Below are 14,299 nucleotides of genomic sequence, written 5' to 3'. Positions count from 1 at the left end.
AATAGCTATCGTGGGGCATTCTCCCACTTGGTCACTCCTGCACATACCTGGATACGTAATAAATAGTGAGTAAAGGTCTCCATTAAGCTGTGTTTCATCAGCTAGTTTTATAAACAGAGTGCGAGACAAGTGATGACATAATCTCCACCCTCCAACTCAAATGGCTTGGGCTTTACTAAACACTTTCAGGCACATTGACTCTGCCAGGGTAGCACAGAGAGACAGAAAGAGAGCGCGCGCCCAGTTTCATTATCAGTCTACTATGTAGGAAATACCAAAGCTAAAGTAGAAAAACCTCTGCATAAAGTATCACAACAAACATGGAGGCAGAGCTAGGACTTAGTTCAGATTTTTGGCTCCTGAGACCAAGGATGCTCACTATGTTGAGCTGAATTATCACCAGGGATACTGTTGGATGGTTATGTTCTTCGAAGTTTTATGCTTTTGTTATTGTTGCTTAGATGATAAGAAGAGTGTCAGGAATATTAATGTTGCAATTAGTATTTAATAGGTGAAATTTAACTGCTTAGTTCTAGCATTGCTATCCTGTTTAGACTCATGAAATTACACCTTTAATAAGTAGTTACTTTTGAGCCCACAAGGAAATATAACAGCTGGAAACTGACCTTTGTGAAAATATTCTCTGCCTTCTAGGAATGTCTATAGAAGTTTTATTTTCCACTTAAAAGCTATGGATTTACAACCAGGTGCCCATGGCTCATACCTGTAATTCTCTTCTCAGGAGATGGAGAATGTGCAGATCAAGGTTTGAAGCCAGTCTGGGCAGAGAAGTTCCTGAGACTCCTATCTCAAATTAGGCACCAAGATGCCAGAAATGGAGGTATGGCTCAAGTGGTAGAGTTCTAACTTTGAACAATAAAAGTTAAGGGACAATGCTCAAGGCCCAGAGTTCAAGCCCTTGTACAGCATAAATAAATAAATAATGCTATGATTTTTGCTTTTAAAACCATATTGTGCTTAACAAAAACAGAAAAAAGTTAAAAATCCAAACACAATAATGAATAAACCATCATGTGCCTCTCCACAAAGACTATGCCAAGCAATGGTATATAAATTAAGCAAATTGAAACTAATGAAAGCAAATTAACCTATTGAAAAAGCAAAATAGAAATACATGTGATCTATATCTATATGTATATATAATAACTACAATCCATGGCAGTCCCAATTTGTTCTCCAAAACAACCCTATCAACTAGATAGGTAGTTTTATCCCTTTATTTCAGATATGGAAAACAAAGCTTAGAGAGTTTAAAGAATTAGATTGATGGAATACAGATAGCAAGAATGTTTTAAGATGTATTGAGCCCAGATGTGTCTAATTCTAATATCTTGTCCTAAGCACTAAGTCAATTTTTCCCATACTTAGTAGTCTAAATCCATGATTAGGAAACATACATTCCATAGTGTGTGGATTTCTACAGTGATTCCAGCCTTAAAGTGATAGTTGTAAGATTCCGATGTGTTTCTTAAGACAAACCAATCAAGTGACGTTTTAGAGCAGACTTGTTGTGTATCAGCTTGGTTTCAATGGCCTTGCTATTTAGGAAAGAGAGAAATCTTTACCCTAGCCACTGAGGATCTTTGACAGGAACTAACTCTGATCACTCATGATAGAGCAAAGCAAATTTCTGTGCAAACTGATTAGCCCTGGAGCAGTCAATAAATACTGTCTTAAGCAACCCCAAAAAGGGCCACCTCTACATTCCATAGGCAACTGTGACAAATTCTGTCTAGGAGTCATTTAGGGATGTTTGCAAAACCAGGAAGGAGTCAGTAGCAGTAGCCAATCTCTCTTTAACTTTTCAGTGACACTGTCAGAAGGAAACATCTACTGTGTGGCTGACATTGCCTTCCTTCTCCCACATTAGTTAACCCCTAAAAGTGCAAATATAAACAAATTTAATCCTCAATGGTACATCTGAACCAGAAGAAATCTGGAATTAATCGCCAAGTATTTTGGTTCCTGTTGCAGCTGTTACAAGTGTTTGATTTGGCGAGGGAAGAGAAAAGGCCCCGCATACCAATTTCATGAGCCACCGTGAACGCTGCATGGAGGCCGTCATCTTCAATCACTGCACAGCTGCGCTCCGGAGAACATATGGTCCCAACGTCTGCCATTCCCAGGGTGTCACATGAATGATGCCCACATAAATCCTGCCCAGGAGAAAGAAAGAAATCGTTAAAATCAATTTACTTCCAGAGGAAGCCACCATGCGCTGCCACTTGCTCACCCAAATGGCAAGACCAGGCTATGTTTATGGTATCACCTGCTCAGCCCTGGAAATAGTCCAATGACAAGCTCAATGCAGCAACTCTGCTGAGCTACTTTGGGACCCAAAGCCACGGAAGGATAAAGAGTCTCAATTACACATAAAAAGATGTCTTAGATTGTAGCTTGTCCAATACAAGTCCAGCCATTTGACTTTCACAAAACTATAATGCGTATTGGTAGTAAGGATGACTTCCACAGATGGTCATATTTAGACAAGTTCTAATATTCTGACCTAAATCCATACTTCTATTATCAGGAGATTGGCTTACTAGTTTGTTTTACATCACAGTGCAAAGCTACTGCCACATATTTGTGACAGAATGTGAACGTATGGGTGATCTGGATAAGAAATTAATTTTACTTCATATGTATGAGTCCTCACAAGATGATCTCTTAATTTCAAAACTGAGTTATAATTTCATACACTGCATCTTTGGAAATTCATTGAACTCTAACTTATAGTTAATACAGTGTGTGTCAATATAATCGCCTTCAGAAATATAAATAATGCAGGTAGATTGTATGTACAGACCTGAATGTATACAGTTTTATCTCTGTGTGTGTGTGTGTATGTGTGTGTGAAGTTTTATAGCTTTTATAAGGTATATTTGTGTGTGTGTATGGGTGTGTGTGAAGTACAGCTTTTAAGAGATTCTCTAATGGGGGCATGATCCAGTTCATTTTAATAATTAAAAATTATAGATTCTAATGAGAAGAACACTGCCTTGCTATGTATGAAAATATAAGCCACAATGTTGAATGATGTTGAATGATGACATATAGTCAGATTCAATGTAACATTCATGGTCCTTCAACATACTCTCTGTTGGGGTGACCTCAGCAGCCTGCAGGTATTTAGAAGACACTACTTATGGATAACCAATGCCATATACTTATCATCAACATGTGTTTCAATTCTTCCCTACGGTGTTGCATAAAAATATAATTAAGGTGAAACACCATCAAAATATTATAATCCTCTCTTTGATATGGTCTCATGTCCTTATTTTGTTCTCTGTAAGTTCCCAGCTGTGTTGGATTTCACTGTGGCTACCATGCTACTGTAACTTCAGACAGCCAAATAGCCAAATCAAAGTACCAAATAAAAATGGCCTTCCAAAGTATCATCTTGTGGTATCCCAAATTGCAACTGTAAAGAACAAATTCATTGTTTTTAAAATTCGAACTGGAATATATTTTGCATAACAATCAGTCCTTGAGATAATAATATAGTCTAACATATTTTTAATCCTCCTTCATCCAATCATTTAGTAATTCTAGGAACAAATCCCAGGTCATGGATTAAATGAGTTGATATATATTGTGAGTTACTTCTACATATGTGTATATACATATATGTATATACACATATGTATGTTTACATAAGTATATATAAATAAACACATATATATGTTTTAAAAACAAGATGTATGTCTATCATTAGAGTATGGTGTTCATTATCTTCAAATAATAAAATCTGGGATAAGCGTTCACTTTTTGCTCATTACTTCACTAATAGGCTTGAATGAAGAGCCACAGCAAAAGGAAATGGCCTTCCTGTTCTGAATGAAATTAAAGCCAAAATCTTATTATCTCTCTGTTTACTGCTAATCAATTGCTCATTAGAGGCCATCAGCCCTCATCCTCTTTGAATTTTATGAAATGCATTTGGTCTTTTGCCATGAAAATGTGTTCATGTGACAAAATTTTGAACAGAAGCACTTGTTATTATTTTAACTGCACTGATTAAACTCATTGACTACAAAGCCACACTGTTATATTTCCGTGGCTATAATTATAAACTGGCAACTTTTCTATTTCACTCATGCAATTTCAAACCTTGACAGGGTTCTATGGTTTTATTCCCAAAACTTACAATGAATATCTGAATCGCTTTTTAGATCCAATATTCCTTCAGTATATGGAAAGGAACTTGTGTTAAATTTCAGCCTATCAATCGATGTCCTTTTCCTGAAGATGATTTATAATATGACATATAAAACTTCCCTTCAAAGTAAAGGATTTTTAATACATCAAATGTAGGGGTAAGGATACTACTGCAAAAATAGTACATTATATATATTTATACACATACCTATTTATTTATAATACCACATATATAACGTAGCTGCGGAAGCAGGAAGCCCTGAAGTAGTATACATCGTGTATAGTCTTCATGTAAGAAATAACTGAAGTGAAAATGCTGAGGTGTGCTATTTCTGCTTATCCAGTGTGGATCTGAAGATGAATGCATGCTTGTCATATTAAGGATGGCTCTGTTAATTCACAATCAACATCATAACAACATTGGAGAGTAATACATTACAAGACTAAGCAACATGTAAGGGGAGCAAAAGTATGCGGCGATAGAACTGTGGCTTTGTGGTGTGGTGTTATTGGTGTGGTGTTATAAGACTGAAATATACTTGAGATGGTCTATAAGACCAGAAGAAGTTTAGGAGAGAAGTCACTGACATTGTATGACCATCACTACAGCAATCTGTTGGAAGACTATGAATGTGGCAAAGCTTGCGACTTCTCCTGGGATTTAGGAGTATCAATAGAGCCCAAGACCTGTTTGTGAGGACAAGAGACAGCCAAGGAGCCAGCAAAACACTCTGTGTGGAGAAGTAATACCCAGAGGAAAATCCCAGCCGTTAGTACTTGATAGGGAAATAAGCCAAGTGGGCTGAACACAACAGGCATTGGAGGATGTCCTGCTTTGATTGACAGGTTGGTAACAAGTAGCATAGCATATTTTGAGACAAAGAGTTGGAAGAAATACATAAGTGTAGTGGTGGTGGTGTCAGTAGACAAAAGTTAGTGAGAACAACCTACATGGGAGTTAAATAACAATGGTCTTTGTTTCTCTAAACATCACCTCCTGGTAAGGGCAGCAATAGAGTTCAAGGGAAGGACAGAAAGTAGTTTTCTGAACTCAGGCATCCTCATGTTTTTCAGCTTACCTGTTTGACTGAAGAGACATGCTACCACTTGAGCCATGCCTCCAGCCTGGTTATTTGCTGCTTATTTTGGAGATGGAGTCTAAAGGACTTTTCTTCCCTGAACTTCAAATTGCCATCCTCAGATCTCAACCACCTGAGTAGCTAGGATTACAGGGGTGGCCTTCTTGGCCTCAGATGTCTACCTTTCTGTCTAGGTAAGTTCTACCAAAAAGAGATGGGCAATAGAAAAATTAATAGTGGAACCCATGACACATGATTTAACTATAACTATTATACCCATACATTTACATATGCTCACACATACGTTTCAGGGGGTTGATGCTTATAATTTTTTTTCGATTAATATGAACTAATGATACATATTAATGGGTTTAGTGTGACTTTTTCCCTACCCAAAGTCAATTGAATGATCAAATCTAACTTCCTTTCAGCCACTCCCTCCCACTGCTTCACAATATGGATCTGGTTCTTGAGGTATCATAGTTTTTTGGCTAGGCTACCTATAGAGTAGGAGTCTTATTTTTCTACTTCAGCTGTAAAAATGATCATTACAGTGACTCATGTTGTACAATCTCTATCCATGCATCCAGATATTACTACATGGTTCCAAAGACACAACACTCAGCAGGATCAGGGGCTGCTAAGAAATCCAGGTATATTTATTCCTAATCCAGTTATTGCAGGTCCAGAATGCAACTGCTATTGTGTTAAATGCTGACTGTAAATAAGTGAAGTAAGATTCAATCTAGTGAGCAACACAGGTATGTGCAGAGTGAAGCAAACTGTTGTATGTTGTGGTGAACATGTCTTGGGAAGGTTATAGAAGGCTTAACAGACTCTCTTTAAGAGACAGCATAAAGGGTGTCAAAGGACTGGAGTCACTTGACTGAATCAGACGGTCTGGGAAGAGAAGTATTTTATCAAGGAAGGATTTACAGAAACATCCTGGCTTGTACCAGGCAAGTTCTGCTCTATTCTACCCACTATTCCCTTCATATCTCATGGCTATTTTGGACCTCAAAACATAGTCCAGGTACTCTTTTTTTCCCTCTTTGATTTTTTAAAACATTTCTTCACTGGATTTATGCCTTCAACTTTCTAATAACAATGCTTTAATTTGGTCCGTCTTGAGCTTTCCCTTCCGTTTAGATTACTGAAATAATTTAGTTCCTGTAGGATTCAGTCCAGTGACTTAGGCCAGATGGCTCATTGCAGAACATCCTCTGACAGCCACTATTTCCCCACTAATACACTTTCCATTGACTTCCACTTAATTGACAACATGGATTTCTTAGCGTGGTGCTATGCATTGGACTGTGTCCTCCCTAAATTCCTAAATTGAAGCACGAGCCCCCAGTGGGACCATGTTTAGAGACAGAGATTATAAGGAAGTAAATGAGTTGAACTGAGGTCATAAGAGAGGGACCCTGATCAGAGAGACAATTAATATTTTTAATCAAGATTAGAACAGAACTGCCTCTCTCTGTGTCTCTGTACCCTCATTTCTGTGTCTCTGTGTCTGTGTCTATGTCTGTGTCTGTCTCTTTGTCTCCGTCTCTCTGTCTCTCTTTCTGTGCACAAAAACAAAGGAAAGACTATGAGAGTACACAGGGGGAAAGAGGTGTGCCTTACCACACACTAAATGAACTAGAACCATGACTATACACTTTTCAGCTTCCAGCCCTGGGAAATATTCTCTTGCCATTGTTAAATCCACGCATTCTCTGCAAAATGATGTATGTGATACGTAATTTCTTCCTTAACCTGATTGTTATTGTCTTTTACAATGAATCAATTATCCAGCCACTCAATGATTGTTCCTGTCCTATCAGAGTTCACTCTGTAAATTTCAGAGTCCCTGTGTTGCCTGTGGCCATGACAGATGCTGCTTTGGTACTCTGTAATGCTTAGCTCCTCCTAATCTTTTTAGGTTACTCCGAGTCTTTCTTTAAAATTGAACTGAGATGGGGGTCAACACAACTCCATATGCCTCTGTGATATTTGACAGTCACATTTACCTTAACAGCCAATGCAATAAACCAATAGATCCACTTTGTGCATTTCCACACAGTGGAAAGGGGTCACTCTTTAACCCTTCAAGTCATATTTCTGCTTATATAAACAAAATATTAAATGTTTTAATAAATAAGATATATGCTTTTAGTTCACAGAGCATTAGGCAGGACTACTTTCTCTCCCTTTAGTCAGAGGTTGCTCTATGCTGATCATTGACATTCCTCCTCAAACAAATGACCTTAACTGTCAAAGTTTTACAAATGATACCACAGTTGCAGATTACTAAAAGGATCAATGGATATTACTTAGGAAATGCTCAATTGCAAGTGATTAAATCCAAGTCACAGCGATACCTCCTTCGAGGACCTATTTCATTCTATATTTTCGAGACCTATGTAAAGACACATAGGCAGACATAACAGTTCTCGCCTTGTTCCTATCATAGGCTTTGTTTATAGCTCAGTTTTCCTTACAGTAGAGTGATCTTTACAGGCATCTACTTCCTCTTCTGCTAGTAGCCAGCCTGGTGGACAGGAACCATCCTCTTGTCTGTTGTTACCTAAATGAGTGTCCCACATGTAGCAGGTTCAATAGGCCTTGTTCCCAACGCAAAGAATACAACAAGGCAATCAGTCCTGTGCACTGTAGCATATTTTCTAATAGGCTTTAGATTTATTTGCTAAATATTTCTCATCATTTTTAAGAAGATAAAGGACAGTTGCTTCAGCTTCTACTAGTCTCTTCATTTATTGAGTTACATAGCTTTCTTTTTATTGGAAAGATTGATTGTTAGGTATAATTCTTTGGTAAAGTTACTTTCAACCTTAAATGGATTTGAACCCAAATATTTGATTTGGCCAAATAAGAACACATGCTTCTCACTCTTCCATGTCCCCCTCTAGTGGCCCTAATTTCAAAACCTAAGAAAGAACCTGGTGGCAAAGGAAAAATACTCAAGTCCCAATCCAGAATCATAAGGTGGAATGAATGAGAAAAGACAATTTTAGCTGAGAGATAAAAGACTACCAAGGAGCAGATTAATGGGTAATGAAAGTGAATAAACTTTTTATATTGTACATTCTCTTAAGTGGTCCAACTTCCATCCAGTGCTTCAATCCATGAAAAGGTAAAGTTTTCATTGAGATGCTGGAGGGAAGATGGGAAATTAACAGATCTCCTAACTGTGTAATACAGGACATCCAGTAGTCTTGGAAATGGGCCTAACAGTGTCTTTGAAGAAATTGTTTTAAACTAAAAGAGGAAGTCTGCAACAAGGAAATGGACTCTGAAGAGCAAAATAAATCCTGAGAAGATTGGATTTCTGTTGGATGTTGATGACAGAAGTGGTATGAATTTCAGCAATTTTCTGTGTCAGACACTGCATGGCTGCTATTACCCTCATTAGAATAGTGCCAAAGGGCTGGAGCACAGTCCTGATGGTGAAGCGGATGAAGTGTGTTGATTTGATAGACAAATTATTAACGCTACCATGCCAACTCCCAGAAACAATGCTCAAGGTGGCCTCAGCTGGTAAACAGAGATGGAAAACATATTCTCACATTTTCTTCATGCTTGAAAAACAAGCAATTTAAGGAGAAGACATCTGGATACAAAATTTAAGCAGGACTCAGAGCCCATCAAAACACAGTTTTGATGGCTTGGCGTCTGGCTGCTAAGCAACCCACTTCTTACATTCAAAACAGAGTTGTAAAAGTAGAATCCAGGTGCCAACTCCTGGTATTTCTCATTGAAAAAAATAGCTATGAAACGTTTCCTTTAGGCCTTCAGATCTGATTTCCAGGAGACAGAAGAGTTTAAATCATCTCTCTCTCTCTTGCCTTCTGAAGTATGAATCAGAAATCTACTTCATATTTTATATACTCTCAGATGAATGCTGTCATAGGTCTTGAAATACTTTTTATCAGCTTTCTAGTAGTACTCCATCTGATTTGGTGCCTACTACAAGTACTCTTCAAATATTCAGTTTTTAAGAAGTTGACTGAATAGGACAGACAGCCAGTTACAAACTGATTGATGGCAAAATACACTTCTGCTTGATGAGGGCAGAGACAGCTCATGTAATACATTGTCCATTGTGTATACTAGTTAAAAAAAGTGTCATCCTGCAATCGTAACTCAAATTAAGGTACATCATTCATTTATTTCTTGCTTGTTTTGTTATCAACTTAAAAATCTACTGATATGTTTCACAGTTTCCAAAACAGGAATTGTCAACTATGTGAGCCAAAAATAGACTCAGAGAAAGCAATAAACATCATTTAGAATCACAGACTAGTTTCCTTTATTCTGGGAAACAATTAGGAAAGTTATGGGGCAGAGGGCAAGGGATGATCACATTTCTATTAACTTGTATTTCTGTTAGAACAATGGAATATGAAAACAAATATCATTAGCATGGCCTACTCTTTGGAAGTGGTATGCCTCCAAATTCTTTTCCTCCCCTTTCTTTAGGGAGCCTCCTTCCATAAACTCTCCAAAGCCTGCTTCTTGGCAGGCTCTTTTGATGTAGCAGAGCAAGGAAACCCAGGCATGGAAAGTTGCTTTAAAAAGAAAAAAAGAAAAAGTATTTGGAAACCAAGTAGGAAAAGGGTCGTTTTACACGAGAGCCTCATAAGGCGGGCTACGACATGAAAGTTCTACCATTTCAAAGGCCAGTGTTGTGCAAAGGAATTAAAGAATGGCTTCCAGAATATCACTTAATGAGGAGAAAAATGTTTCCATTGTACACCACACTATGGACTGCCTGGATCTCTCCAAAGTGCCGCCTTCCAGTGTCTTTGTTTACATGTGGTTTGCATTTGTGTCCACCCTATGAGCCACAAGTGCTTCTCCACTCCAACTTTATCAGCGCTTTTCCTTCATACCAGGGGTACTTTAGTAAAAATAGAAAAATTAGGTAGTGAAGCTGTACATCTCTGAAGCTTCTTGCAAGGCATCATTTAGCTTCCTACCTTGCTCTGTTTGCTCCACTTTGCAACCTCAAAGTTAGCAATCCTTCATCTATTCTGAACGCATCTCAGACATCTAAAAGCGTGAGCCTTTTAAAAGTCATTTCTTACCAGATATTTGAGAGGCACAACTTAAAAACTGCCAATTTGAACAGAGCTGTAAAAAAACGGAAGCTCAGAACTATGAGCAAGCCAGGCTCCAAACCAACCCAGACTTTTTGTGTCACCACTGACTTGGTGGTCTAATGACAGTGTAAATAGATCCTGTGCTCCTCCCTCTTCCCAGAGGCTCTGTATTTAGAATGTCACCCTTCCTTCTCCTCCTCTCCACCCCCGCCCCCATTTCAGTAACCATCTTAAAATGGGGAAGTCCTGGGAAAACATTCCTTCCTCAGGTCTTGAGTCTTTGCCCAGACTTTCTGCACTAAGGCTTCAGAAACACATTCATCCAAAACCCCAAACCTATGAATTGGATGGAACCCTTGTTTGGCTGGGTGAGTTTGGAGAAGGCGGTGCTTGTGAGGCACTGACAACCGGCAGCAGTGTCAAAGCACCTCCCAACTTGTGTCCCTTCAGCGGATTGGGCTTCCACATCCCTCTCCACACCTCCCACATGCCTCCCTTCCTTCCCAGGAATTGAGATCCCGAGGTGGACACGTCATTAGCAATCCCACATTAGAAAAGGAGTCCGTTGGATTCATGTGGCAGAGAAGGTTCAAGTAGGGACATTCCCCAAGGAAGATCATTAATCAGATAGAAGAGACCGCAGTGGATGACCTACCCGGCTCTTCCCAGGAGGTTAGAGGAAGTCATAATTTTGACTTCAGCCGGACAGTAGAAAGCCCCATGATTGCAAAGGCATTCTGAATTCTCCCCTTTTGTCATGTGACCGTGCATCTGCCAAGCATTCCGGTGCCTTCTCAGGCGTGGGTACCTACATGGCTTCCTCCCCGGCTGGATGGCACCCAACAGTATTGAATATTGATTGCATAAGCACTTCTAGTCACCTCAGGCGACTGTGGGTGCTCAGTAGATATGGAGCAGACAGGGTGGAGGCGGGCTGGGTTTCTGCGAGAGCCCAATGGAGCCAATCCACAGATGGAGAAAATGGGGGGGGGGCGAGTAAAGTGATCAGAAAGATGTCCCCTTCCACCTACCTCCTTATCCCAGCACGGGACGCGGGCCCCGCACAGGACAGGCCCACCCGGCTGTACCTACCTCGCGCGTGAAAAGGATGGCGGCGTCGTGGTGCTCCTCGTGGTCGTCCTCCAGCTGGTTGTGTTGGTGCTGCCATTTGCAAAAGTTCTTGAGAGTGGTGGCCGCGTTCTTGCTCACCTCCAGGCTCTTATCCTTGTCGCCCAGCACCACCACCTTCACCACGGCCAGGCGGATGTGGTTCTCGATGCTGGCGTGGCTGTACAGCCGGTTGGCGATGGAGGCCAGGGTCAGCAGGTAATGCTGCAGACCCCGGCCATACATCCGTGCCATGGATGCATCCGCCACCAGGAGCAGCTCCACCTGGCGGGCCCGGGAGATGGAGCGGCGCCGCCTCCGCCACCACATCTGGGGGCCGGGGGCCCCGGCAGGTGCGGGGTTGGGAAGCCGCGGGGACAGCGCCGCCGCGCGTGGGCCGGGATGACCGCGCACCGGAGGGCGCTCGTGGGACCCCGGCGGGGACGCGGGGGTCTCACAGCTGGCGCGGGGCGGCAGGGTCTCGAAGCTGAAGCCTTCGCGGGTGTAGACGTGCAGGATGGGCGTCGATCCATCTCCATACACCCTCTGCGCGTCCGCGTCCGCGTCCGCCTCGGCCCAGGGCCCGCGCGCGAGCGGCTTGAGGGTGTAGCGCGCGTGCTTGACCGCGAAGAAGCCGTCGAGACCCCCACAGAGGTCAAAGACAGCCAGGGATCGAGGGCTGCCATCCACCGTCCCCCGGTAGAAGCAGCGGCCGCGGTGGCGCCGCCCGGGGGCGCTCAGCCCGCCCCCCGCCGGCACCCAGCCCGCGGCGCCCAGCGAATCGTCCCGCTCCAGGTCCAGGAGGAATCTGCGGCCGCCCGCGTACACCAGGTAGCCCGCCTTGCCGCCGCCGGAGTACAGTCGGTCGACGTTCTGCACCAGCCCGCGACTGGCGCGCGGCGGCCCCGGCGTCCAGGGGCCGAGGGAGCCGGACGGCTGGATGCGCTCCTGCGCCGCCGCCTCCTCCCCTCGCCGCCGGCGGGGCTGGGCGGCCGCGGCGGCGGCCCGAGCCGGCCCGGTTTTATCCTGGGCAGGTGCCGCGGCAGAGCTGGCGGCGGCCAGGGGCAGGCGCAGGGCGCACAGCAGCAGGGACGCCCACCCGAGCCGCATAGTGCGCTGCCCGCGGGGAGGGGCTGCGCCGCCGGCACTTTATAGGTATTTGTTATTTGCTAGAGAGAAGTTTGCAGGGGCGGGGATGTGGTGTTGCGGGGGGCAACACTCACACGCGCGCGCGCGCGCGTGCACACGCGCACAGACACACACTGGCTTGCAAGGTTGAGGAGTGTTGGAGAGGGACCCCCGCCGTCACCACGACCCACACCACCAACAGCAGCGGCGGAAGCAGCGCCAGCCGGTCCTGGCCGCGGTGCCAGCTTGCGAAGTTTTCTTAGTTGATTTGGAAAAAAAAATGCAAAGCAAAATAAACCAAAAGATAAAATATTAAAAAAACAACAACAATGTGTGGATTTGCTCTCCGGAACGAGATGGAGAGAAAATCGTATTTAAAAAAAAAAAAGCCAAGTGGTGGAGATTCTGCAAATATTGCAAAGAAAATTTTAAAAAGTGCAGTCACAATCGGTCCATCCAATAATCATAACAACCACCTCCGCAGCGTCAATAATACTCCTATCGATGATAGTGGCCTACGCCCGGGCCCGCCACTGGTTGCACGCAGCCTCCGGACACCCCGCTTCGCCGGTCCGGATTCTCCCCACTGCGGTCGTTTGGAGCTCTGGGACCCACTTCCTCTCTCTTAGGTGGTGGGGTTTGCCTTGGCTTTGTTGGAACCAAGAGGATGGGAAGAAAAGAGACGGGGAAGTCAGGGGAGGGGTGGGGGAGGAGAGGGAGGGGGCGCAAAGTCATTCAAAACAAAACAAAACAAAATTAAAACCCCAGCGCCGCCGGGGGCGGGGGGCGGCGAGCCGGGGCTGCCGCGCGGCCGGGTCCCCGCCGCGCCCGGGTCTCCCTGGCCGCCTTCATCCCCCGTCGGCCGCCGTGGCGAGCGCGGAGCGGGGCGCGAGCGCTGTGAAGATGCGAGGAGGTGGAACAATGAATTTATAGCGGCATGCCATCCTGAAATGGCAATTTCAACAATTCGTCACTGTACGCTGCCTCTTGAAGAGAGAGAGAGAGGAGCGAGGGAGAGAGAGGGAGAGAGACCTTCCCCCTCCACTCCCACCCTTCCTGCCTAATCAGATGGGGAGAGGCCAAGGGGGGGCGGTAAGAAGGGGGAAGGAGGAGGAGGGTGATCGAAGAAAGGGGAGACTAAGGAAGGAGGACGGGACTGGAAGGAGGGACAAAGGAGGGAGAGAGGGCGGGGTGGTGGTGGTGGTGGTGGTGTTGGTGGTGGTGATGGTGGTGGTGGAAGTATTTGGGCTAGAAAAAAAAAACAAAAATTTCCTTGGCCTCATTTAAAGCCGCAGCGACTGTGGGTCTGTCTGATTATTTCCTAACCAATCAGGGCTGGCTAACCTCACCTTACCTCAACTCCCCCAGGGGTGATTTTCTTTCTTTCTTTCTTTCTTTTTTTAAGTTACTGAGACTTTCAAGTCGCTCCTTGCTTCCTTCTGCTTGCTTTTCTGGCCCTGGGAAGGAAGTTCCTGTTGGAGGTTGTTGTTGTTGTTGTTGTTGCTGCTGCTGCCGTTGTTGTTGTTTGCCTTCTGCAAGCCCCAGTGTTCTGGCATCTCTGACGGCGCGCGGCTCGGCGCACTAGACGCAGCTTTCAGCTTTCCGCTTGTCCTCTGGCCCCCCATCCTCCTTTCGCTTCCTCCCCAGCTGTCTCCCGCTTCGGAGTTTCCTGCCTTCTCCCTTCCCAGTCTA

The 14,299-nt window shown here is 43.9% G+C and overlaps 1 protein-coding gene across 1 annotated transcript in view; it reads right to left on the bottom strand.

The window, feature by feature from the left end:
- Adamts5 (ADAM metallopeptidase with thrombospondin type 1 motif 5) overlaps positions 1 to 13,027 on the bottom strand; it is a 45,251-nt gene extending 32,224 nt beyond the window's left edge. The window contains exons 1-2 of the mRNA XM_042676850.1: positions 11,465 to 13,027; positions 2,045 to 2,177 (exon numbers count right to left, since the gene is read on the bottom strand). Of these exons, the coding sequence (XP_042532784.1) occupies positions 2,045 to 2,177; positions 11,465 to 12,589 (1,258 nt within the window). The 5' untranslated portion in view covers positions 12,590 to 13,027. The remainder of the gene's footprint in view (positions 1 to 2,044; positions 2,178 to 11,464) is intronic.
- Positions 13,028 to 14,299: the final 1,272 nt, after the last annotated feature.

Source organism: Dipodomys spectabilis, unplaced genomic scaffold (assembly GCF_019054845.1).
Source record: "Dipodomys spectabilis isolate Male_0828 unplaced genomic scaffold, ASM1905484v1 ptg000032l, whole genome shotgun sequence".
NCBI lineage: Eukaryota > Metazoa > Chordata > Mammalia > Rodentia > Heteromyidae > Dipodomys > Dipodomys spectabilis.
This window is presented reverse-complemented; position numbering and strand designations above follow the sequence as displayed.